The sequence below is a fragment of the Triturus cristatus genome, chromosome 4_1 (assembly GCF_964204655.1).
Source record: "Triturus cristatus chromosome 4_1, aTriCri1.1, whole genome shotgun sequence".
NCBI lineage: Eukaryota > Metazoa > Chordata > Amphibia > Caudata > Salamandridae > Triturus > Triturus cristatus.
In genome coordinates, this window is record NC_140585.1 from 17,030,523 (window position 1) to 17,057,662 (window position 27,140).

The 27,140-nt window shown below is 43.6% G+C and overlaps 1 protein-coding gene across 1 annotated transcript in view; it reads right to left on the reverse strand.

The window, feature by feature from the left end:
- Positions 1 to 1,731: 1,731 nt before the first annotated feature.
- Positions 1,732 to 27,140, reverse strand: part of LOC146839322 (lectin-like) — a 174,646-nt gene continuing 149,237 nt past the window's right edge. Inside the window, exons 3-5 of the mRNA XM_085650774.1 lie at positions 3,619 to 3,759; positions 2,149 to 2,260; positions 1,732 to 1,838 (exon numbers count right to left, since the gene is read on the reverse strand). Coding sequence (XP_085506900.1) covers positions 1,732 to 1,838; positions 2,149 to 2,260; positions 3,619 to 3,759 — 360 coding nt within the window. The remainder of the gene's footprint in view (positions 1,839 to 2,148; positions 2,261 to 3,618; positions 3,760 to 27,140) is intronic.

Genomic DNA, 27,140 nt, shown 5'->3' on the forward strand with positions numbered 1-27,140 from the left:
TCATTTCTGAAGTCCTGCTCATCTTAAGTTTCTTGCACAACTTTGCTTCCTCTAATCCTGGCTCTTCTTTTGCTGATGCCACATTTACCACAATCCACCTTCTGTAGACCACTGTGTGGGATTAGGAAACTAGACTCCAAATCCTCTTCGTTCTTGGCTCACATATTTACACAATTGTTCTACTACTCTCTCATTTTGAGTAAGAAGAGACAGTAGGCTGCCTCAGGGACTCCGACTTATTATCCCACTCCCCACTAGAACTGCATGGATGGCTGCAGCATTAAGACACTCAATGGCTGCTCTACACTGACAGCGATAATGGAGAACTCACGTCCAGGGTGGCAGAGAAGGTGTAGGTCACCTCTGAATCATCCTTTTGTTGCACAGCTAGCGTGGTCTCTTCCATCATGTAAGGGATCAGTAGCTTACCGAACCTAGGTCGGGATTTAGATCTCAAACGGGTATACTTTACAGTGAAGATTCTGTTGTCTGATTGGGGTACTTTTTGCCAATGCCTCATACATTTTCCCTACCACAAGAAGATTAGGTTTCATTTATCGGTCCTGAAGAATTGCCCGGATCGAAAGCAGCACTTGAGGAAAGAACCATGTTGACCTACACACACACTGTTTTATGAGCTGGATAGGACCATTACTTCCACATTCAGTCTTCCATTGCCTTTTAATCATAACAATAGAGCCTTCCTATTAAATTTAATTAGGTATCTCTTAGCTCTTTTTAAAACCACAGATTCACATCACACCAATCTGCACCTATAGCAACTCTACCTTATACCTCATATTGACATCCTATGCTCATAAATCATCCTCGAGGGGCCCGTAGGTTATTGCAGCACCGGACCGATGAGGAGCTGCCTGATGATGAAGCATGACACCCACACGGGTTTGTGAGGGCCCTTGCCTCTGAGCAATGAGATCCCCTGATCTGATGCTTCAGTTTCCCCGACCTAGATCCTCCCATGCCCTATACCCCCAGGAACTGCACACCTTTTGTTTTACTTAGAGTCCTATGGAACCCGCATGCTGGACCTTTAAGTGCTCCTCATCCCCCTCTATGTTCAGAACTTACCGATGAGCCTGGACCTTCGTGGGATGAATTCCCATGGCTGTGATTTCGGTTTCACGAGAGCTCACAATGTATATGAAACCAGGAGTCTTTGGAAGAAGGAAGGTTTAGTCAGATGTGGAGATCCTGCCATCAAGCAGCTTACCCTTGTCACATCCTGGGCCCTGCACCCTGGGGTCCTCTGCCCACCTCACAGGGGCGAACATCAACCATGCAGCACGGGCACAAGAGACCCTAAATGTGAAAGGCTCAATCCTCCCAAGTAAGGGTTGTGTCTTTGTGCCCAGTCAGAGGGCGACACCCATTCTAGAGTTAGTAGGTGTTCACTGGGCTTCAAAGGGACACTCACACCCCACCTGCCACATTGTCACTCTTACTACTATAGTGGCAATTGCAGATCTTCACAAGCACCATTTATGATGGCAGAATTGAACAAATCCCAATTTTGTGGCCAGGGATCTGGAACGTAAAAATTGTACATTGAGGTTTGACAGTTTAGAACACACATCATGAGTAAATAAAGCGCCTTGTTTATTTTATGTTTAGTGCCATTCAAGAGCAAGGCCCTGAGGGTTCCTCCCTCCCTATCCCTGGCATCTGTGCTTCCACCTCTTCAGAACGGACACCATTGGTTGCTCCACATCTTTACATCACTCCCCTCGAACATAAGGGCTTGCCCTTAGGAGGGTTGGGGGCTTTACAGACGAAGGCGAGATTACTCTCACACCTCACGTCCCCCCAGAGTCCTGGACCTACAAGAGAAAAAGCAAAAACATTCAGCCACTGTATTGTACTCATTCCAAATATGTAATGATCAGTTCAGGAGTTAAACAGGAGCAACTCACACCTACTTCCAGAAACTTTGGAAGATAGTGAAACTGCAGTCATGCTTTTCGGAAAATTCTTATTGCATGTGGGTCAAGTTCAACAAATGTCCAAATATATTTTAAATTAAAGGAGAAATATATTTAAAAAATGGATGTGAAGTGCAGAACTGATTTTGTGAAAACAAATGAAAGACTTACAGGTAAGGGCCTTTGAATGTGGGAGGCAAATACCTACCTTTATAGTTGGAGCATATACAGTGTTCCTTTCCCCCTGAGCTGAAGGGCTCCTCCGGGTGCCAGTTCTTGAAGTCCATGGGACTTCCATCCGTCCACAGAAAGCGCCTCTTCTGCAAGAAAGAGAGCCATTGCTGTCAAGGAGCTATAACTTCTGGCCCCACTGCTCACCTCATTTGTGGATCTTAGCATTTGGACCCTCTGCTCAGAGCACATCTTACCATCTGACCCCTGAGAGTCTGGGTCAGCTTCTAAAAGGCTGTGTTTGGCCACCAGTGTTTACCCCAAGGGTGGAGATCTGCGATATGCAACTCAAGGAGCTTTAGGGGTATTGTTATGTCAATGCTGAGGACATCATTGGGAAAATCAGCTAAAGATGGCATTTCACCCTTGTAAATATAGACCATAAACCAGTGCTAGAAATGGAAAAATTAAAGTGAAGGTACGCTATGCCAGAGTATCTACTTGCTTTATCAATGTTTCTAATTCATTTCGAGTTGACGTTGAAGTGTCAAGTTTTATTCGAATATAAACCCCCCAGCCCTTGCCTCTTGAAGGGCCTCAGCTCACAGCACCTGCATTGATGGGGTACAGCCCCTCTCCCATGCCTGTTGTTGGGTCTCAGCTCACCCCACTTGCAGTGACTGGGTGCAGCCCCCCTGCCTCTTGCTGGACCTCTGCTCACCCCACTTCCATTGATGGGGTACCATCCCCCCTCCCCCTCCTCTTGTTGGGCCTCAGTTCATTCTACTTGCATTGATGGGGTGCAGCCCCCTGCTTCATGTTAGACCTCAGATCACCCCCCTTCCATTGATGGGGTACAGCCCCACTCACCTCTTGTTGGGCCTCAACTCACCTCACTTGAGCTTATGGGGTGCAGCCCCCCCCCCCTGTGACTTGTTTTGTGGGCCTTCACCTCACCTCACTTGCATTGATGGGGTGCAACCTCCTCCACCCTGTCTCTTGTTGGGGTTTTAGCTTACCCCACTTGCATGGATAGAGTGTCGTCTCCTCCCCTCCTCCTTCTTGTTGGGGCTCAGCTAACCTCATTTCCACTGACGAAGCGCAGGCTGCCAGTGCTGTAAAATCACTTGCAAAATTCAGATGGAAATTGCGTGGCAGACATTTTTGCACCCACTTTTTGAACAGGCTCAAAGACGTGGCAGTTGGGCTGCCATGGGCTTTGTACAGGCAAGACAATTGGGACTTCCTGTCAAGTTGTGGAGCAGTAAAACAGAACAATATCTGAGGCCTCTTTGGCCCTTAAGGCCTGTAGAACTGGGTTCCACTGCACGCTATGCACTACTGATAGCTAGTCCCCCTGACCTGATTTGTTTGGAAGGAAGGTGAGAAGTGGTTGGGAAACCTACCTTTTCCAGATCATGTTTCTACCTTGAACGCCCTAATTCATCCCCTATTTGTAGTCTTTGCCCCAGGCACCCATTTAAGACCATGTAATGGAGCACACTACCTTGTAAAGGTCCGATGCCCCCAACCAGAAGCCACGATGAAAGCGCGTGTGCCAGTAGGCGAAGCTCTTTAGGTAGTCGATGTCCTCTTTACTGTGTGCAGACGCCAGGTGTGATCCTGGGGCGAGACTTTGGCAGAACACCTGAAATTCAAAGAGGACAGGTTGAGTGTTGACTGAGCATCAGAGGGCATGTGAAGGGCACATTCCAGGACTGGTCACCAGGACTCCTGTGTGCTTTATTGTGTAATATCTCAGGACTCCTCTCCCTGAACACTCCTAATGGGGCTAGCGCTGGTTCCACGCTCACTGCTTCATGGCACAAAGTCTGCACGCCAAGAAAGAAGAGGAGATTGTGGGTCTGCACTAGGGTGACCAACTGACATAGATGCAAATTCTGGATAGAACTGTAAAATATTCAGGACAGAGGGTCAAAATTCAGGACAACAATTCTGGAGAAAGGGTCAAAATTCAGGACAGAAACTGAGGAAAATTGTCATTTTTGTAGACACATCGAAGGAGAGGCCCTACCCCACTAGTTTATCAGTGCATTTATGTACTATGTTCTACATAATACTATAAATTCACTATGGTATTTAGGTGATTGCCTCTAGGTATGCTACATTCAGGTGGAACATTATGTCCTTGATCAGTAGTAATTTTATGACCTTGAGAACGGTGTCAAGCACATCACCCCTATCCAGAACTACCCAAACCTTCTTGGAGAAAAGCAACAGCAAAATTGAAAACTTTGATTATATTTACAAACATTTTAAAACCTATGGCTAATAGTCTGGAAAACATTAAGGTAAATACCCATCTGCTAGTTAAGACAAGTTGAAACATCTGCCTCACCTCAACCTCCAGTCAACGTTAAACTTAAAGAAATTTAATGAGGCAGAGCGGATGGTGTGGTCGACAATCTCACTCCTAATGTCAGTTTGTGAGGTACCTACAACTTGTCTGTTTTCTCACACCATTGGAGTATGCATCTGGGATTCCACATTTAGCTCAGAACTGGGAGCCCAGAATACCAGCCAAAGAGAACTAAAGAGCGAGATGAAATCCGGATTAGAGAGGAGATTTGCAGCAACTGATTCAAAGGATTCTTGCTAAGAACTGGTGCTCATAGCAGTAGGAGGAGGAGTATTCTGCATAAGCAACAGAAGAACATGGTGGAACAGTTCCTAAATTCAGAGAGGAGGGGCCTGCCTTGAGTATCGGAGAGTATTGTCTGCCTGGAGATTTGCCTCATCAGAGAAAAGAGAAACAGAAGAGGCACTGTCAAGGGTTGAGCAAGCAGCACCCACCCCCGGGAAATTCTGCTAGTGCAATGAGCTGCTGACTGTGCTTGTGAAGGGTGATCAGGGACCAGAACCCTTGGAAGGTTGTACTGGGCAATTACCCACTCTGCCCATGTCTGAAAATGGTTCTGCAGTCGAACTAAGGCCAAACCAGTGATCTGGCTCATCCGTACATGCCACCATATATGCAGAATCTTCAAAATATTTGGGATGTAAATTACACAAGTAAAATATAAGAACAAGATAAAGATTGCACTTTGTAGGAAGTGTTTCTTTAACATATGGCAGTGTTTTTCCCTTTCTGTGCAATTAAACTTCTCCTCCACTTTCAGTAATGGGCCATGTGGCACTAATGAAGATGGTGGTGCTACCCCAATTATTGTATTATTTTGAAAAACTACACCTGTTCATCCCTCGTTCCTTCTTCAGACACTTCTACATGTCCCATATCTGATTTTGGGACCAAGGAGTTGCCGGTTAGCTCTTATCACTCTAAAGCTACCTGTGACTGCTGGTGGATTAGCCCTTCCGGCCTTAGAATGCTAATATGTAGCTGCACAGCTCCTTTGGTGGCACACTGGTTGTCTGGCCACCCCCTCTATAACACAGGGTTTATCCGTAAAGACTTTACGGAGGGATTACCACACTACACATTGTTTCCTACTGACCATTCTACCCAACACCATCCAGAGTTATCTCGCACAGCCTCTGCACAATGTGGACTGAGCTAAAATATTGGAAAATCCCCATAAATTATCCCACGGCTCCCGTGTTACGTACATTCAATGAAATAATCTGAACTGAGTCTGACTTACACCTGCCCGAATTAACAAAATATGCCCAGGAGCTGCAGCTGCATGTCATCGTTGTCTGCAATTTGATGCTAATTTGCTTCACATTCTTTGGTCTTGTCCCATACTGCTTTCACACTAGAAGATAGTTCTGGAGTTGCTGTCGACTGTAATGGGCCATGTACTAATGAATTCCCAAGAATCAGTCCAATTGTGCGTATTCCTCCACTTGAAGTTTGAGAAACCCTCAATCAAGTTCCTCGGCTTGGCTCTTCTGCTAGAAAAACACAATATTACACTGCTCCTCTTAAACCCTTGAGTGTATGTTGTAGATTGTTAAAACCATATATATTCTTGCATAACACAAAGAATTAGAAAGATACACTGAGTGCTGTGAAAAGCTCCCATAACTAACTTTTGGGTTATAAATGTTGGCATTCTGATCATTAAAGAATGCCACAGATCCAGATGTATCTAAGAGGGGCTATAGTCATAGACAATCAACAGGCTCCGAGATCTTCACAGAGATAGGAAAGGCCATGTGTGCAACATACTGCGCCATCTGAACTGATACAGTGATCCCTGGATGCAGAACACTTTGTCAGTCTTAAACGGGCCATCTGTAGAGGATTGCGCAATCGATCCCAAAATCCCAGCCACGGGCATCAAATATTCTTGGAAGCCAATGTTGCTGGCCATTGTTAGGGATGCAGGACTGGGCAAAGAGAACTATTTTTTCTCTACACTCCATGGTCCCTTTAAGAGAAGAGGATGGAGGAGTCGTGTGGTGATGGGTACATAGTGAGGGAGGCCTGCATCAGAAATCAATGTGGCAAAAACTGACATTCCTCCATTGAAAGAGCAAAGCAGCCGCACTTTACTACAGCAACATCTGGAATGGACTCCACTTGCTCCTCAGGGCACTCAGATACCCGGCCATCCAACCATCTCAAAGGCTGCTTTGCAAGCTTCCTCTAAGGTGATGTAACGCTAATGAAGAAGGGCTCTGTTAAGCATAAAACAGTGTGTGGGGGGATGTGGCAAAGGGGACGATGAATGTTTCTGAACTTATGCCATATGTTTCGAAATAATGACACGGAACACAAAGAACTGCCGGAAGGTCTGTTACTTCCGGAATGCCATCTGCCCCTATCTCCGGAATGCAGTACAGGATACTCCCTCCCTTCAGCTGGGGAATCACTATTTTGGGATTTACCTTTGGTCTTTTAGTGGAGAAGCTAAAAAACTGACAAATTGTATTGTATTGTAATTGCATCGTAAAGGCGTCAAAGCACATTTTTAATGGGTAGCATGCTACTCCAGAACCATAAAGGGTTAGTGGTGAATTACTACAGTGAAATACGAAATTTATTTGAGTGATGGACATGTTAGTCAGTTATTTGGATTGAGAAGGATAGTGGAGGGATAGAAGAGGGAAAAACCTTTGCATTTATATAGTGCTTGCTACCTCTGATGAGGTGTTGAAAAGTTGTTTTGGCACGTAGCACGCTAGTCAGGAATCTATAAAGGATTAGTGGTGAGTTAGCACAGTGACATATGAAATGAATTTGAGTGGTGGACATATTAGTCTGTTCCCATAACTAATTAATGGTGAATTAGTATAGTGAAATATACAAGTAATATGAGTGGTGAATATGTTAGTCAGTTATTTGGATTGAGAAGGATAGTGGAGGGATAGCAGAGGGAAAACTTTTACGGCAAGTAGCACACTACTCCAGATCCCATAAAGGATTAGTGGTGAATTACCATAGTGAAATTTGAAAATAATTTGAGTAGTGGATGTTAGTCTGTTATTTGGATTGAGAAAGATAATGTAGGGATGGAAGAGGGAAAAAGGATTGCACTTATATATCGCTTGCTATCCCTGATGGGGTGTTGACGCGCTTTTTTGGCAAGTAGCACGCTACTACGAAACCCATAAAGGATTAGTGGTGAATTAGTATAGAGAAACATGAAAGTAATGTGAGTGGTAGATAGGTTAGTTATTTGGATTGAAAAGGATAGTGGAGGGATAGAAGAGGGAAAAGGGGTTGCATTTATATTGCGCTTGTTACCCTTGATGATGTGTTGAAGAGCTTTTTCAGCGAGTAGCACGCTACTTTGGAAATCATAAAGCATTAGTGGTGAGTTAGTAAAGTGAAATATGAAATTTATTGCAGTGGTCGACATGTTAGTCTGTTATTTGAATTGAGAAGGATAGTGGAGAAATAGAAGAGGGAGAAAGGATTGCATTTATATAGTGCTTGCTACCCCCGATGGGGTGTTGAAGCCCTTTTTCGGCAAGTAGAATGCTACTCCGGAACCCATAACGGATTTGTGCTGAATTAGTATAGTGAAATAAGAAAGTAATATGATTGGTAGATATGTTAGTCTGTTATTTGAATTGAAAGGGATAGTGGAGTGATTAAAGAAGGATGGATTTAGATTTTTGTTTCTTTGGTGCTCATAGCTGTAGAAAGAGGCTTGGGATTAGTGAAAGGGGGGAGAGTCAGAGGGAAGCCTTTAGAGAGGCTTGTTTTGAGGGATTGGAATACTAAAAGAGGTATGAGATGAAGCAAGGAGGGATAGAGTAGGGAAGAATCTAGAAAGATTTATTTTGGGGATTATAGTAGTGGTGTGGGGTTTGGGATGAATGAGAGATTAGAGGTAGAGGATATATTGATAGAGGTATAGGGTGAGAAATAGGGTAGTTCATTGTATGTACTGAATTAGAAGAAAAGTAATAAATATATGAATCCATAGGTATATGGAAGGTATATAGATGCATAAAGTAAGGTAGTATTTGTAGATTAAAGATGCATTAAATAAACTCCGGCTTTCAAGTGTTTTTTTACTTTAAATTCATGTATTAACATATTAACTATAAAATACATTATTAACTACTATATTGTTTTATTTGTAATTCAATAGTGAAGCAATTGTAGATAAATAGTTATGATAAAAGATGTACATATTTATGCAGCCACTTATATACATGTTAAAGACATAGAAAAATGTAACTCTCAGTAATATGTACATTTGTTATGAAGAACTAATGAATATCTATATTTAAAAAATAAAATATTATTCTACACATTTATTCAAAGCAATACACATAGAGGTACATATCTATTGTACAAGTACATTCTTATATATAGAGGGATATGCTGTATATGTCTGTTTGCGTATAGTGGTTATGTGGGGAAGATCCAATTCTTTAGTAGTTTTCTGAAGATAAGGAGGTTATTCATGGATTTTATGTTGGGGGGTAAAGAGTTCCATAGTTTGGCTGCTTGAACAGAGAAGGATGTGCCACCCACTCTAGAGCGGAGGTTCCTTTGTTGAAATTGTTTGGTGATTTTATTCCAGATGAAGAGCGTTCTCATTCCATGTATTGCTTTGTGGGTGATACAAACCAGCTTGAACGTGAATCTTCTGGCAACCAGTAACCAATGCAGGGTTTAGAAGCAGGGGCCATGCAGTCTTGCAGCTTTATATGTAAGAGTAGTCTGGCAGCTGAGTTCTGAATTTATTGTAGTCTTTTCAAAGGTGATTGTAATCAAGTCTGGACAGAACAAGATAGATGGTAGCCTGAATCTTGTTTGGAAATCTCAAATGGGGGTATATTTGTCTCAGAGTTGTTATAGTAACAAAGCTTGATCTTGCTAGTTTGTCCACTTGGGCATTCATTGATAGCTTGGAGTCCATGGTCATTCCAAGGTTTCCTATTTCCGCTGATACTTTAAGCAGTGTTCTCGGATCATCAGTCCAGGCAGCGAGCGGGTCATCATTTCTCTATTCACCACACGTGAGTATTTGTGTTTTGGAAGCATTCAATTTGTGATAACTCCATGTCATTCATTGATCCTCGGCTCTGAGAGAACTGAAAATAGGTGACCGTTCAATCTCTTCGGGGCATTCCAGTTAAAGGAGTATTTGCATGTCTTCTGCATAGTTATATGACGTGAGGTGAAATTGATTGATCAGTGCAGGTAATGACTACATGTAGATGTTGAAAAGCATGGGCTAGCTGATAGTGCCTTGAGAGACCCCATCCCTGCCTTTGTGAAGTATGGTTTTGATTAGAAAGGGGGGTTATGAATGACATTAGTTCTGTTGCGAAGGTAGGATGTTATCCATTCTAAAGCAGTCCCCTCTATGCCGGCTTCGTAGAGTCTTCATATCAGAGTGTCATGGTCAACTGTGTCAAAGTCATTCAAGAGGTCCAAGAGGAGTAGAGCAGCAACCCTGATGCAGTCATCTGTGTTCTTCAGTTCATCCCAGGTGGCAAGGAGGGCAGATTCTGTGCCTCTTCCTGCACGGAATCCAGTTTGGAAGTCTGAAAGTATGGCATTATCTTAAATGAATTGTGACATCTGGGCATTTTTCCATCAGTTTGCCCAGGAAAGGTCCATTTGTAATTGGTCTGTAGTTAATGTGGTTCGGCAGGTCCAAATTTGTTTTCTTCATTTATAGGCATATGTATGACTTTTTCAGTTCTTCTGGAAATATTCCGGTACATAAGGAATAGTTGATGATTCTTCTTACTGGAGTGGCAGCTGAGGTAGTTTGAAGGATTATCTTGAGGGTTTGTGGTGGACACTGGTCAAAAGGTCTGCCAGCAGGCCTGCTTGCTTTGACATGGGTCATAAATTCATTGTGTGCGATGTGCTGAAAGGAACGGAGAGGCTGAGTTAGAGTATTATTGGATTGTTGTTTTGGAAAAGGGCCAGTGCTGGTGCTTTGTATTTCTTTTAAGTATGAGTCCAATGTGTCTGTTTTGGCCGTGTAATGATTAACCAGTTTGTCTGTGAAATCTTGAGTAGCGGGATGAGCTCCTTTTAGGCAATTTGGTGTTTGTTTTTAGCCAAATAGGATGCAGCTTTCTAATTTGTTGTTTTATCTCCTTTAGCACTGCATTCCTCCCCGGGTGGTGAACTACGCCACGCTCGCGGAGTTTGCATAGTTTCGGTAACTTCGCGGTTCGCGTAGAGCGCATAGTTACCAAATACTACTCAATCTGCAATGTAGCGTATTTGTATTTTTTTCTTCGTGCGCTCAATATGCGTTCTCGCGCGCGCGTTAACGACTTATCGGGATTCTGCGTTCGGCGATGAGATTTCCTATCTGTTCGCATGCGTCATGAGATTTGGAATCCGGCCGCACGATCCCGTGAGAGTGTGTGAACGCGAACACGTCATTCGGACACGCCATCTGACTTTCGGCGGCAGTGTTGGTAAGATCGTGATCCCAAACACGCAGAAATAGCAATCTGGCAAAGAATATCTCTCGAGCATCATAAAACCTTCTCAAAAATGATTATTTTGCTTAAAAAAAAATCCTCAGATTGTGATTTGGCTGTAGTTTTTTGTGCAAGAAGTCCTTTTTCTCTTTTTAAATTTTTTTTCAAGAGGAAGGAAGTGCCCCTGAGTGTCCAACTTCCTGTTCCTGTCCAGCAGGCTCCTCCCAGTACTTTGTCCATGTGCTCTTCACTTTCATTTGGATTTGGAGCTGGAAGGATCACTTTTTGTGTCTGTCTGCTGCATCATATCATTGGATTGGATTTGAGGACTTTTGGATTTGAGATTTTACAAGTAAGTTGGAGAATTGGTGTACTTGTTGTTTGGGGCATTGTTTGTACCTACATTTGTTTGGGATTTTCATCATTTTTTAAAATGTACTGTTGTGGGTGGGCTGTAGTTTCAGATGGGGCCTAAATGTTTTTCTTTTATTGTAATTTCAGCCAGTAGGCCCTGAGGTACCCATTGGTGCATGTTTCTGTGGTGTCTTTTGAATTTAAACATCATGTAGGGCATGGATGGCATTGAATTGAATTGCTAAATGTGGTTTTTGGGGTGTATTTCACTTTTTGGGTGTGTGTTATTAAATAAATACCTTTGATGGATGTGTGCTTGTTGTGTAACTTTCAAACCTTTCATAGCCCTATGGATTTTTGTTTTTTGCATTTTTGTATTAAAGCTGTGTTGTTTAGCAGGCCTCCTTTGTCTGGTCATATATAGGCCTGCTTGAGTTCATTGTTTTCTATGGCCTGTTGTGACTGTGAATGATCATGTGGCTTGCGGCTATTTTGTGGTGGTAGTTTAGTAGTGTGCTGCTTTTTTCCATATAGGCCTGCATGTCTTTTCTTTGTACCCCTTGGCTTATGCTTTAGTTGTTGTGGCCTCACCATGTGGGTGGCAGCCATTTTGTGAAGGCAGGTAGCGTGCTTTTGCCATAGGCTTGCATTGTCTGTCTTCTATTTCTTTTTGTTGTGGGTGGCCAGCGGCCATTTTGTGGAGCCATCAAGGCAGTGTGCTTTTGCCATAAGACTGCAGTGTCTGTCTTCACTTTCTTGTTCTTGTGGGTGGCCTGGCCATGTGGGTGGCGGCCATTTTGTGGAGCAAGGCAGTGTGCTTGCTTTTGCCATAGGCTTCCAAGCTTGTGGCCTAGTCTGCCAATAGGCCCAGAGGTAGTCATCATGGGTTCATAAAAACTGTTTCTGTGTTGTATGTTGAATTTTAACATCATTTATGGCATGGATGGCATTGGATTGAATTGCAAAATGTGGTTTTTGGGGTGGTATTTCAGTTTTTTGGTGTGTGTTAAATAAATAGGCCTTTTCAGCCAGTAGTTAACCCTGGGCGTTCAGCTCGCGGAGTTTTGGTAACACCGCACTGCGCGACAACGCAGACTTACACTTTTTTTCTTCTTCGCAAGCTCAATATGCGTTTTCGCGCCCTCGATAATGACTTTTTGTGAAGATCGCGATGCCGAACATGCTGAATTTGCAATCTGGCGAAGAATATCTCTCGAGCAGCATAAAACCTTCTCGAAAGTGATGATTTTGTTCATTTTGCTATAAAAACTCCTCAGGATGTCATTTGGCTGTAGTCTTTTGAGCAAGGAGTCATTTTACTTTTTTTACAATTTTTTTAAAGAGGAAGAAAGTTCCTCAGAGTCTCCAACTTCTTGGTCCTGTCCTTTGTCTTTACTTTCTTGTTACTGTGGGTGGCCAGACCATGTGGGTGGCAGCCATTTTGTGAAGCCAGGCATTGTGCTTTTGCCATAGGCCTGCATTGTCTGTCTTGTCATCCTTTTCTTGTTGTTGTGGGTGGCCTGGCCATGTGGTGGCGGCCATTCTGTGGAACCAGCCACTATGCTTTTGTCATAGGCCTCCAAGCTTGTGGCCTAGTCTGCCAGTAGGCCCAGAGGTACTCATCAATCATCATGTGTGCATGAAACAACTGTTTTTGTGTAGTCTGTTACATTTAAACATCATTCAGGGCATGGATGGCATTGGATTGAATTGTAAAATGTGTTTTTTTGGGGGGGTTTCACTTTTTGGGTGTATGTTAGGCCTTTTCAGCCAGTAGGCCAAGAGGTATTCATAGGTGCATGAAACACTGTTTCTGCGGTGTCTGTTGAAAATCATTTAGGGCATGGATGGCCTTGGATTGAATTGCAAAATGTGTTTTTTTTTTGGGGGTGTATTTCATTTTTGGGGTGTGTTAAATAAATGCCTTTGCTGCATGTGTATGTGTTGTTGTTGTGGGTGTTGTGTAACTTTCTAACCTTTTTAGCCATGTGGATTTGCGTTTTTGCATTAAATCTGTGTTGTTTATCAGGCACCCTTTGTCTGGCCATATAGGCCGGCTTGAGTTCATTGTTTTCTGTGCCTTGTGCCTGTGAGTAACCATGTGTTGCTGGGGGCCATTTTGTGGTGGTAGTTAGTAGTGTGCTGTTTTTGCCACATAGGCCTGCGTGTCTTTCCATTGTTCCTCTTGTCTGCTTCCAAATCCATCCCCATTGCCGGCTGCAGCTCCCTGATGATGCATCCATCCCACGTGATGCACAAGTTAAGGCCAAACAGGCTCCACTGCATTTGTATTTTTGTTTTTCTTCTTTGCTATTCTTATTCTTCCTGAGTGTGCACAGTACACCAGGAAAGCCTTTGTTATAAAAGTCTCATAAATGGCTACACTGTTGTTGTTCACTGAGTTACTAAAATTTAATAATTGTGACCACCACACACTAAATTATATATTGTATATTATTTTTGTTTGATTGTACTATTAGTAATTTAAGCACAACAAATTCCACGTTTGACTGGTCTTCTTCTGGCTTTTTTGCTTTTAGGTGCAGAAAAGACTGAGGAGGGGGTGTGTCATCATCACCCGTTGAACTCCCAGACAGACGTCCTGCTGCTGTACACGACGTAACGTGTGACCTGACCAGACATCTCTGCAACTTGTGCTACTGAGTGCTACTGACACCTGAAGAAGATGGCCCCAAAGAAGGCAGGTACCAGGTCCTCCAGTACCAATAAAGTTGCTGTTGAGAAGAAGGAACAGAAGAAGGAAGTGACACTTAAGTCTGGTGTGCCGCCCAAAACCTTTTTTGGGAGACCAAAAATTACACCTGCAGCAGCAGTGTCCGGGGGGCAAACTGGAGGCAGCACCTCCGCATCAGTGGGCCCATCCCACCAACCCAGGCCTAAGCACATGAGTGTGGAAGAGGTAGCCAGCCTAATGGTGGAAACCAGTGATGCTGAGCCTGAGATAAACTTATCGCTATCTCAAAGTAGTACCCAATTAATGCAGGAGGAAACACAGCAGATATGTGGTCAACAACAGCCGCCCGCCATAGGAGTTGTTCCTCCTGAAGTAGGGGCAGTTAAGGAAATTGAGCCTCATGCAGAGGAAGAAGAAGAGGAAGCCACTCATTCAGAAGATCCATTGTCTTCCAAATCCCCAACAAGGAAAAGGATGGTTAATCCATCGAGTTCTTCGCCAAGCACCCCTTCTGATGATCTAGATGCAACTTGGGAGCCACAAACTGAGTCTGAGAGGGAGACAAGTCCTAAGACCAGGCTAGGAAAAAGGAAGGTTCCCGAAAGCCTTACATTTATGGAGGTCAATGTAGAACAACAGGATGATGATGAGCCAGTCATCATGGACATTACTCCCGCCCCTGTGGAGACCGACATTACCACCACATCCCAAATTGCTCTGAGGGATGTGGCACGGATAACACCAACACAGGTAACACCAACACCACCTACAGCTTCCATATTTGCATTAGCAAAGGCCCGGCAGCGACCTACATCCAGCACAACCACCACCACCTCAGTAGAAGTAGGAAGTGGTACTACACAGAGTCAAATTCAATGCACACCCTCCAGTTCATCCGGCATTGGAAGTGGCACCTCCAGCAGGAGACAAAAGTTAAGCTCCCCAGTTTGGGACTTCTTTACGGTTAGCGAAAAGGAGGAGAACATTGCTATATGCTCCATTTGTAATACCTCTGTTAGTCGGGGTAAACTTGGTACAAACTATGGTACCGGAGGCCAAATAACCCATCTGAAAAAACACCACTTGATCAACTGGGAGGACCAACTTCGCGGCATAAAAACTGCAACCGTTGGTGTTGGTGGGGATAAACGAGTATAAGATCCAATCACAGTGAAAGAGAAAGGACAGGGAGACATTCTCTCTGGTAGTGGTAGCCCTGACCCCAGCAGTGCAGTGGTATCGTCCACACCCTCAGCAACATCTCAGTGGCACAAGAGTAAGGGTCAGCCTGAGACAGCAAGGATTAACGCAATGAAAAAAGTGCGTCGTTGAGCCTAACAGGAAGGAAAACCGTGCAGCCTGCCATTATCAGCAAGTTTAGGGCGGAGGGGCAGTACGAACGCAACCACCCAATGGCACGTTTGTACAATGCAAAGCTGGCTAAAATGTTAGCACCGGACCTTTTTCTTTTGTTGAAGGGGTGGGTTTTCTGGAATTTGTGACAGCCATCTGCCCAAAATGGCAGGTTCCCAGCCGCTACTATTTCGCCAGGGTTGCTGTTCCAGCACTACATCACGACGTGCTGGAATTGCTTGGAAAAGCCTTGAAGCAGAGTGCTGTTCAGAGTATCCACCTGACAACAGACATGTGGACCAGTTGCCAAGCCACTGAATACATGTGCATCACTGCACACTGGATCTCTCTTGTAGGGGTTAGAGAAAAGATATCTGCTGGTGTTGACGCTGCTGAGATTTTTAATGCCACCCGCAAACATGCACCTGTAGCCATGTTTGCCATGGAGAAATCTCATACTGCTGCAAACATTTTGGATGAGTTTAACAGCAAGGTCTTTGAGTGGCTGCGCCCAAGAGGGCTTAACATTGGTTTTGTTGCCACGGACAATGGCAGTAATGTAGTTAGGGCCATGAAAGATGGTGGCTATTCAGGGTCCCGTGTTTGGCACACTGCATTAACATTGTTGTTTAAGACTTTCTGAAAAATGAATACAAAGTCAGCAACTTACTGGCCACCTGCAGAAGAATATGCACACATTTCAGTCGTTCTTTTAAAGCCCGGAAGCAGCTGAGGATCATTCAACATGATAATATAATTCCAGCCAATGTGAACATAAAATGCCAGTCAAAGCACTCATCCAGGAGGTGCCAACACGTTGGAATTCAACTTATTACATGCTTGATCATCTGTTTGAGCAGTACATACCACTCAATGCTTATGTCATGCAAAGATTAGGGGATCCTACTGTGAGAGGCATGACTGTTGAAATGGGCCAATGGGACCTCGTTAAATGCCTGACATAGATGCTACTTCCTTTTGAGGTCTTCACATGTGAAGTCAGAAGGGAAGACTGTACTATGGACCAAGCTATCCCATTGTTGCACATGCAAGAGCAACAGCTGAAGGAGGTGTCTGAAATGTACGCAGGTGTGGATGACAAACAAGACGCATATTATTTGGCTTACTCCTTAGCTGTTCGCTTATCTGAAAATTCAAGGATTCAAAATAACATTGTGTCACATCAACATTACATTACAGGCCACAATTTTGGATCCACAGTACAAAGTATTTCTGAACAGTAAGGCAGTAATTCCTTTTTCCGAAGTGGATGTTTCCAAGTACAAAACGTTTATAGCTGAGGAAGCCACTGACTTTGAAAACAAACGGCTGGTATTTAGAGGCCCGCCACCCCAGGCCAGAACAAGTACTACAGGTCATCCAGAGTCAAGTTCTACTTCAGAGCCTGAGGGCAGTGCGTTTGCCTCCCAGCAGTCACCAACAACACCACTAACATCAACAACAGCAGGAACAGGATCATCACCAGCCACAGTACAATCAGCAACTGAATTGGTTTCTAAAGCATTAATCACACACAAAAGAGGCCAGGCAAATAGGAGCTCCCCTGAGCCTTGAGCTTATGGTCCAGGCCTATCTGGATGACACAACAGAAGTCTTCATGGATCGAAACCCATTGGTGTATTGGTATGGGGAAAGAGGCCAATGGACAATGCTCAGCAGGCTGGCGATAAAGTATCTGGCTTCCCGTCGCAAGTGTCTCTTCTGAGTATGTTTTCAGTGCTGCTGGTGCCATTGTAACTTTGAAAAGGACCAGTCTCTCGACCAAAAGCGTGGAGAGGTTAACCATGATCAAAATGAATCAGCACTTTATACCACCAGAGTACAAAATACCTGAATCACAGCAGGAAGAGAAGAGCGACTTAGGTGACGGAAGTACAGTGTTAGATGACCTACTTCTGATCCAACCACCAGAGTTTGAGGATGAGCTCCTCTTACCTGACAACTAGGCTTTCAAATTGTCACTTTCTTTCTTCCTTTATTTGTGTGTGTCTCTGTCTTTCTGGTTCGAATCACAACAAATCCATCACCACCGTCTCTCTTTTTATTTCCATATTGGAGTTGCACCTCTGTGCATTTCCCTGTCCACTCCTCAGAGTCCTGCTCCATCTTCCTGACTCGCCCTAAATACATTTCCCTCAAGCCAGACATTGGATGGAGAAAAGTACAAGAAATTTTGCCTCTAACAGTCCCTCCAGAAAAAGTGGAACATGACTATAGCTATCCTCCTTTTGTTTCCGAGCCGAAACTCATCACTGTCAGAACTAGGCTACCGCCCCTCAGCAGGCATCAAAAGCTCATCAATGTCAGAACAAAAGGTACTTGGCAGAGAAAGACAAGACTCTTCGAAGAAACTTGCTGACATGTCACATTTCTGCAAACTCAATTGACCAATGACTGCTTCCCAGGCCACGGCCCATCTCACAGCGCTGACCATGTGAACCAACTTCAACTGCGACATACTGCCACAGATGAATAAGAAAACCGAAATATAGAGTGAATGTGGAGTAATAATGAGGCCACTGCCTTGGTAAAAAAAAACACACTCCTGTCAGAACTAGGCATCTGACAGCCAAAGAGAAGAGCAAGACAGGTAATGATAGCATGCGTTGGATGCAGAATCAGAGTGATTGCTGTTTTTTGTGTTGATGACGTTGTGCATGAAATCAAACTATACTAGTAATTAATCTACCAACTAAAAGTGACTCAAGTGACAGTCAATGCTTCCCTTCTTGTTGTTTATTAACCAAATTGAACTCCTACTACTGTAGGCCAATATCCGTTGCATTTTTTAATATGGAATATGGACTTAGTCGGAGTCGTACTCGGTACACTACAGGCTGAGTTGGAGTTGGAAAACACGTACAACACCATGATGATGACCATACTATCTTCGCAGTCAGTCAGTTGGATCGGAGATAATTGATGGAATAACTCGGGGCATTTCAAATCAAGTGGCATAAAAGGTAAATAAGTCGACAACCTCAGCAGACCTACATGTCTGTGTAGTGGTGGAGTCGAGTAGTCACGAGTGTAGTAGTGGAGGTATGACTGACAGCCGTGTGTTGATTTAGTTACTTACTTTGGAAAATGCTCTGGTGCTGTATATGTGTCCTCCTGTAACTGTTTCTGGTTAATGTTGTAAACAGACTTGTTGTTTAATAACAAAATTGTACTTCTACTGCAGGGCGATCCATTGGATATTTGAATATGGACTCTGGACTCACACGGTACACTACAGACTGAGTTGGACACCATGATCATGATGACCATATTATACTCTTCGCAGTCAGTCAGTACTTAGGATCGGAGATGATTGCTGGATCAACTGCATTTCATGAAGTGGCATAAAAGGTAAACTCAAGTCAACAAGAACCACAGCAGACATACATGTCCGTGTAGTGGTGGAGTCGAGTGCAGTGGTCTGACTGACAGCGGTGCATTGATTTAGTCACCTAATTTTGAAAATGCTAGGTTGCTGTATATGTGCTTTGTCTGGCTCTGTCAAAATTTAAGCTAAATGGAGGTTTGGTCACGGCCCGGTGCCATGGGCCTGCTCTGTCCTGTTGTTGTTGTAGCTTAAAATGCTATAAACAGAGTAGACATGATGTATCCATTCCGCCTCAGTCTGAAAGTGTTCTCTTCTCTTGTTGCACTCCACCGTCATCGATGCATTTTTTTTATTCATTGATTTTTCAATATCCCATTTGTTTTTCCATTTACACTTACAGGCCGGCTTTTACCCTGTGCTATTCTTGGAAAAACAGCAAAACACACAAGATGATGGCAAAACATTCACCCCCCAGTCACAGAGCTGGGTTTAGTCCATCGTTATTTTGCTCACCACACCACCCCAGTTCAGACATGGCCATATGCAAATCAGTCTTGACCCTGTGCCTCATGGGAACAGTCCAGTCCAGACCAAACTGCCAAGCCATGTCTTCCCTGGACCGGAATCAAGCATCCTAGGACCGGTTTCTGGGTTTCACCCCTCTTGGGCTGAAAGCCGAAACTGGTCCTAGGATGCTTGTTTCCAGTCCAGGGAGGACCTGACCTGGCAGTTCGGGCTGGACTGTTCCCATGAGGCACAGGGTCAAGACTGATTTGCATAAGGCTGGGTTCAAACTGGAATGGTATGGTGAGCAAAAAAAGATGGATTTAGGCCCAGATCTCTGTACTAGGGTGAATGTATGACATTGTTCTGTATTCTGTTCATTAACTGGTGCTTATGCATTTGTCACCCCGAGTGGGATGGGTATGCTCAGACGTGAGTCCCGTGACCTCCATGCCACTGGAATCAAGCTATCCTGACTGAAGAGGGGTGAAACCCCGAAACCGGTCCTAGGATGCTTGGTTCCAATCCAGGGAGGACCTGGCTTGGCAGTTCGGGCTGGACTGGTCCCATGAGGCACAGGGTCAAGACTGATTTGCATATGGCTAGGTTCAAACTGGAATGGAATGGTGAGCAAAAAAACAATGGATTTAGGCCCAGATCTCTGTACTGGGGTGAATGTATGACATTGTTCTGCATTCTGTCCATTAACTGTTGTTTTTATACTTGTAAAAACAATGCACACTTACCTTACCAATGAATCTACATCTGCCAGGCAGGCAGTGGCGCCATGTCACCCAAGATTGATGGATGGAGCATCAATGGAAGGGACTGAAGACCAAGAGGAATGCCGAGATGCAACTCCCCATTTTGACCAGGATAACACAGTAACAGTATCAACTTTCATCATCTTTTAAGTAATTTGATTAATTTTTTGTCTTCAATCATTACTACCGTGTGTTGTTGTTATTATTAGTTATGTTTGCTCTCTGCTTATAATTCATCCCTACAGCTGTTTTTACATTTTCTTTGCTATCTTTAAAAGTAAGCCTGGTACAACAGAACAGAACACAAACTGTATGTAATCCGTTTCTCTGTGAAGGCAGACAGGCAAGGCAAATATTAATATACTGATGCCCAGTACTGTCTAATTGTCTAGTAGTAGTTAGTAAGTTTTACTTATCATCAACCATCAAGTTATCATCATCATGCATGCTTTTCCTTTTTCACCCTTAACAGATTTATGGATATGGTAGTCTAAAAAGAATGTGTTTTCTTATGTTGTTTGTCCATGCGTACTGTTTTTCTACTTCAAACCTCTCCCCAAACCCCCCTTCCCAACCATTCATCAAACCCTAACCCACTTCCCCCGGGCTGTGTGATTTATTGAGGTGTGACTAAATTAAATGTACACCAATTATTGATCACACGCTTGCTGGGGCGGATGTGGTGAAAGCAACACTAATTCAATTTCAAGGCAGGGGGAGGATCATCTTCTGCTTGCCCACCCATGATGATAAGTATATTTGCGACGTACCTTGTTTAACATAGGAACCTAATCCATCATCATTTATTTAATTGCCAGCATCGATTGCCATCCTATTACACACAGCACTAAAGGTTACGCTTGTGTCGAGTGTAAGCCTAATTGAGTGACTCGACACAACTACAGTTTGTAACTTGTTGTACTAGGCTATCCCCTCCACCATTATGCTTTATTTACTTTGCTCTACTACTCCTCCCAGAGTTTCTCTCAGGCGACTGACTGTCTCATTTGCTTTTTTTGTAAATGCTACTGCCAGTGCCTACTACTACCACCACAACCATGGCATATCCATTCTCTTCGGAAGCCCAACCTGCATCGTCATGCAGCCATTGCTGTGCCTAACTTAAACATCAATCACAGGTAAGAAAACTAGAAAGATGTTTGGGGGAGGTATAATAGTGGACTGGGAGGTGAGACTGACAGTACTAGTAGGGCAAGTCACTCAGTGAGGGGTACCGCATCTATCTGTTTGTGTCAGCAAATTATTTAAATCAAACACTGGCTGTGGCCCTGCGGCAGCAAGGAAACGGTGTGACGTAAAACAGTAACCCCACGCACAAAACATTAACCACATCATATGTAAAGTATAAATATATATAATTTAATCCCCTAACAAAAGTAAACTATGTAAAAAATCCCACAACACCTGACCCACCCCTCTCCCTAACTCCAACCAATGTCCAAAATGAAAAAGTCCCAAAAATCAAATGTCCAATTGTCCATGTTGTCCATAAAAAGTAAAAACCCCGACGCCCGATTTCCACCCACCAAAAGAACTAATAAAAAAGGGGCAATTAAACAAGGTCTTTAGCGGCGGGCTCTTCGGATGTCGATCTCCAGGACCTTGACCCTGTTCTTGAGCTCCTCTACCTTCTCCTCCAGTCGCGCATTCTGGAGAAGCATGCGGCACGCATATGCCCTGCAGTTGCATTCACAGGGGGGGGCAGCAGTAGTGCTGGATGTTGTTGGTGAATTTAGAGAACAATGGTCCTTCGCCTAAATTCAATTAAAAAAGAAAGAAGTATTGCAACATAGACTACAATGAGACCTATGTGTATTTTTCCTAAGTCCAGCCGGACAAAGGAACATTTATTCTAAGGTATTCATAGAGATAAGGAAATAAAGAGTAAATTAAGGTATTTTGTTGGTGGGCGGCAGTGGGTGGCTGCCTGACCGCAGCGCCGTACCACTGGAGGGGCCTGACTGTGACCTGGGGCAATGGAGGAGGCTGCAGCTGCTGCCGCCTCCTCCTCCTCCTCCGCCAGAACCACCAGCCGCCGGTACTTTGTGCAGATGGCCTCCAGCTTCTGGCGCTGGGCCATGGCTGCCAACTCCTTCCTGGTTGGTTTTGGAGGAGCTAATCAAGAAAGAAAAAAATACTGTTACCAATACTCTTAGCATAACAGTAACACAAAATTAATTCAACACATAGTGGCATAGTAGCAGTAGCACTAGCAAGCACAGTACATAACATTTGAGGTATGTATCTGTCCTTCCACTTCCTTGGCCTCTGACATGTGTGGGAGTTTCAGGCATTATACCAGCACTATGGAGTCAAGTACACAGTACACTAGTCTTCTTTTGCTCTCTAGTTTAGCGAAATTACATAACCTTGTTGTAGACGGCATGCCAGCTCAGTCAGCTTGCGCCCAAGACAAACATACTCGATTCATGAGGCAGACTCACGTTAGTTTTATTTACTACTGTCTGCAGGTGGGGAAGCTCGTATTTTTCTATTACGGGTGGCACTGGCCATACTCTCTCTGTTACATCAAGGGCTAAGTAAAGGGTGTCTTCTTCAACCGTTGTCTATTGTTCACTACAACTTCATACTTACTAAGTCTCAACAGTACAGTGAGTGTACACCCTTCGTGCTAGTGTAATGTCAATAAGTAAGGAATATAAATTACCACCACCCGCCACTGCTGCTGGCTCACCCCCTGGAGCTCCTGCAGGTGCCGCATCTCCTGCTCCCTCCGGAATGGCCGCATCGCCGCTGGCCCCGGCACTGGTGGTCAGTAGTACACCTAGAAAAAACATTACAGATTTTTAGATGCCATATATACACCTCCCCCTATTTATTTTTTTTCACTAGCAAGATTTGAAAAAAAAGTTTATACATACATATACAACATACATCACTAGTTCAAATCATCGGGTACCAGAGTAGAGTAGACACTAGTAGTGTTATGGTCCCTAGGGTCATTCTAGTCTACTCTACTCTTTGCAAAGTTAGCCTGAGCCATGCAACCAGTTTAGCTTCATGTCTTACTCTTTTGCGTACGTGATGTTACCTCGCAGCTTGTTGTGTAAGACGCCTTTGAGCCCACATGAGCTCATACTGCTACTGTCTGAGCATTGCATACAAGAGGTCAAAAAACAAGCCACCTTGTTATGGAGTTCTGGTCAGTCCGTATTGCTTAGCCATAACATGCTACACTTTTTGGCATGACTGAGAAATGCTTGCATTGTACTATCTAACGCGCACCATTTTTCTCATAACAGGCGGAAGATTCCCTTCTAGGAACCAGAGCTTTGCAGAGCTTATGATGTAACCAGTACTTCTAAGATCTAAGGTGAGGGGTCCCCCAGAATTCGCAGAGAGATCTTTTGTCTTCGATGCATTTTGCTGTTGGAGATGGCTCGTACAGTATACTGAATTGAATTGTAGAACAACATACAGAGCTTGTTAGTTGAAAATAAACCTTTTGAACTTACACATAGACTCTGTGGTATTTGGTGTGGTGGACTTACATGAGTGAGTGAGCAAAAGGGTGTTATTATGTTCTGGGTTATCTAATCATTGGGTCTCTTCAGGGGGATTCGGGGACCTAATGAGAGACTATAGCTAGTCCGTCAGGGGATTGTGGATTCTGACTGAGGTATGAGGAAGGTCCAACCTCCCATCACCAACATCCTATTTTTTTGTGCTTAGTTCTGTATGTGGCTGTACAGAATTCCAACAACAGTAGTAGTATGTACTACTATATCCTATTCCTATCAAAAATAGTCAAATATCTGGTTGGGCATTTTGTTGGTGGGAATTGTCAAAAAGTCTCACGATTAAGAAGACTAGAAGAGGACAACCAAAAGAACTGGACTCAGTGGCTAGAGCTATTGGTGAATCTGAGTTTTATTTAAAACCTTTTAAATAAAGAGTGGCCAACTGGGCAAGCTTAGCTACAGACAGACTAATAGTAGTAGTACAGAGAGTCATAGCAGAGGCCGTTAGAGGCAGGGATAACAAGAATTTAGAAACAGTCTAGATCGAAGAAGATTTGGAAAAAAATAGAATTAGGAAACAGAAATAATAGTTCAGAAAAAGTAAGGTGCAGTAAAAGTTAGGGAAATATAATTATTAATATTAACCACTGGAAGACCTACTGGGGCCAGCAGCAGAGCCCTCGGTAGAGGAGCGGTCCTGGCCCTGGGAGGTATCTTGAGGTTCTTCTTGTCCCGCCGCCACATGTGACCCCGTCTTCTTGCCCCTGGGTACTGATCATGTAAGATATAAGAAAGAAAGAGACAAACATTAATGATTGGTGTACTGTGAAACAAATAATTTATATTTTAAAAAAGCTCAAAAAACATTTTAGGAAACAACAATTGCAGGTATCTAATCAGATTGACTAGGAGTATTATTGCTGGATTCACGGACCATCTACTTATTATTTAAGAACACTAATCCAGTGTTCCATTCTGATTCCAGAAAACTAACTAAGTCTATGTACCACCTGACCTAGCCCACATATTCCAGACGAGCCAATTGTTCACTAAGTCTGCATTTCGATTTTAGCCCTCAAAAATGCATAGATGCAGAACACATGCATAAATTTGTCGATACCCCAAATTGTTAGGTGGTTGCGTCTGATGTTCTGCTAGTGACACTGCTAAGCCTTACCACTCACTAGGCAAACTACAAAAGGTTCTACTAAGGACTGGGGTAAGCAGTACTCAGTGACAGAGGATGCGGCACATAGACCTCTAAAACATTTACCAACTAATACTAACTAAACCTATCAATCCATCCACCACTATCTCTTCTTAGTGACAGGAGGACAAAGGATGCACTAGAGTCTCTCTAGCAATAGCATTACCTAACTTAAGTTCTCTAAGTAAACTCTTACATAATCAGCACAAGCGAGCCCAAAGTTTCAAACAAGTAAGAGTTGCGCCGAGCACCTCTGTCATACAATCGCAGAAGATTTTGAAACGTAATTTACCTGCAATGTAAGTAGCAGTATTCTTACTATTCGGAAAAATATTATACATAATACTTATACTACTTGTATATAATATTAGCTACTCACCAAGCCCCACGACCTCGACACCTAGCAGGTCCAGCAGGTCCTGCTGCCGGTCCAAGATGTCTGACCACCAGTGGGCCAGCTGGTTATGGGTGCGCCGGACCCCTGACTGATGAACCACTGCCCTTCGCACCTTCGACCACTGGCGGTGACGCTCATGGGTAGGGTACTTGGAGCCTGGCCTGCCGCCTGCTGCCAAGGTCAAGGGGAGGTAGCGCTTCATAAAAAAAAACAAAGGCGGCCACCTACACCTCGCCGAAAAGCTCCCAGGCCTGCACCCCTGCAGGGCTCAGTCTGACGCAAGGCAGGCGGTTCATGGGCGCAGGTAGTACAACATTTTGTATATCCCCCCCCATTCTGCATGTTTATATTAATCTGAATAATCAATTAATTGTAATATTATTAATTTGTTTGAAGTGATAACTGCCCAACTATATTAACAAAAGAATTACACGCGGGAATTGCACCTTGCATGGCTATGTTAATTGTAAACTAACTTGAGTACGCATATTAATAGTAAAAAACTAGATTGCATGTTATATGTTGCTTTGGTGATATATTTGTGACTTATGCTTTATTCAGTAAGTATAAATCTCTCTGAGTGTTGCTTCTGCTAGATAAATTCACACACATATGGGTATTAGCAAGGGAATAACATTTTATTAGCCATTTATATCTTTTAATTACGTTTATGTGTTTTTTTTGCTTAAGTTGACCATTGTGGCCTAAACAAGATGGCTGAACGAGACGTTAGACGTGACTGCCCTGACAACACAAGGTTCTGGGTGAAGTGCGCAGGCGTCACCGCCAGCAGCAGTGGCCTGGACCTGACCCCGGGAGAACATGTACCCTTCAAGGACGCTCCGGGAACCCATCCAAAAAATAGGACAATGCTATGTGAGAACTTCACCCCGCCACCCCAAGTTGACCAATCCAGACTCTCTAAACCCCGATCTTGATACTTTTTAATATTATTTTCATTATAAAAGTAGGTAGGGAAATGAACTGTCACCACTTGCTCTTCTTTAACGAACTCGATTTCCTGACTTTATGCTGACGGAGAGGACGGTGACGCTGCTGGACAGCTGTTATCCTGAATCTATGAGAGACTGAATTGCGGCCTAACTTTGCTGAATAAAATTCTCTTTGACTGACTGACTTAGAGGATGACTTTAGCCAGAATAGGTAAATATGATGCTCTGAAATGCTGATGATGATTTCTAACATTTCTTGCAATATAATTTAGATAAAGAATATTTGATTAATTGACAAATGTGTTGTGTCGATTGTTTAAATAAGAGAATGTGGTAAAGAAGTAATGTATCGATAGACGAGCATTATTCATTAAAATCAAATTTAACAACTAAATGATCCATCTCCTTATGTGAGGGATATCTTAGGAGTCTGAGGGCAATGTGTTTAAGGGTAAGGTAAAGATATTACTCTCATGTCAGCGTTGAGAAACGTATTTTCCCTCAGAAAACAGGTCAACCGAGTGTAAGTATATTGGTGTTATGGGCCCCACCAATGAATGTATGTGAGTGAATTGGATGCCGAGGTAGTTGGTCTGAGCCGAAGAGGGAATTTGACGTTCTAGCGCTGCATCACAGGCACCTTGCCCTTGGAGCCTTTGGTACCCTTAGGCATGGTTCTGGGGTGAGCGGGAGCGGAAAAGAAAATTTCGAAGGAAAAAATAAAGTTAGGGGAAGAAGTAGGAGCTTAAAGAAGGAAGTAATATAAAACAGTCGAAAAGTGAAGAAAACGCAGTAAAAGTAGAAATAAAATGCAAAATATAGACTTAGGGACAGAGAGGGATAGATAATAAATAAAAAAGATCAGAAAAACAGTGTAAAAACCTAAGGGTTGCAAAGATAGAGGAGTGAGAAAACAAAATGTCCCCGCCCATCGCGGCCGCATGGGTAAGTTTGCGTGATATTTCCCCCCGAGGATGCAAAAAGCATCATGAACACGTAAAGCACGTTCCCGAACATGAAATGCGCATCGCGAACGCACTGTACGCGACCCAGAACAGGAAATAAGGCATCGTGAACGGACTGGACAAGTGAAAAACAAGATGGCCGCG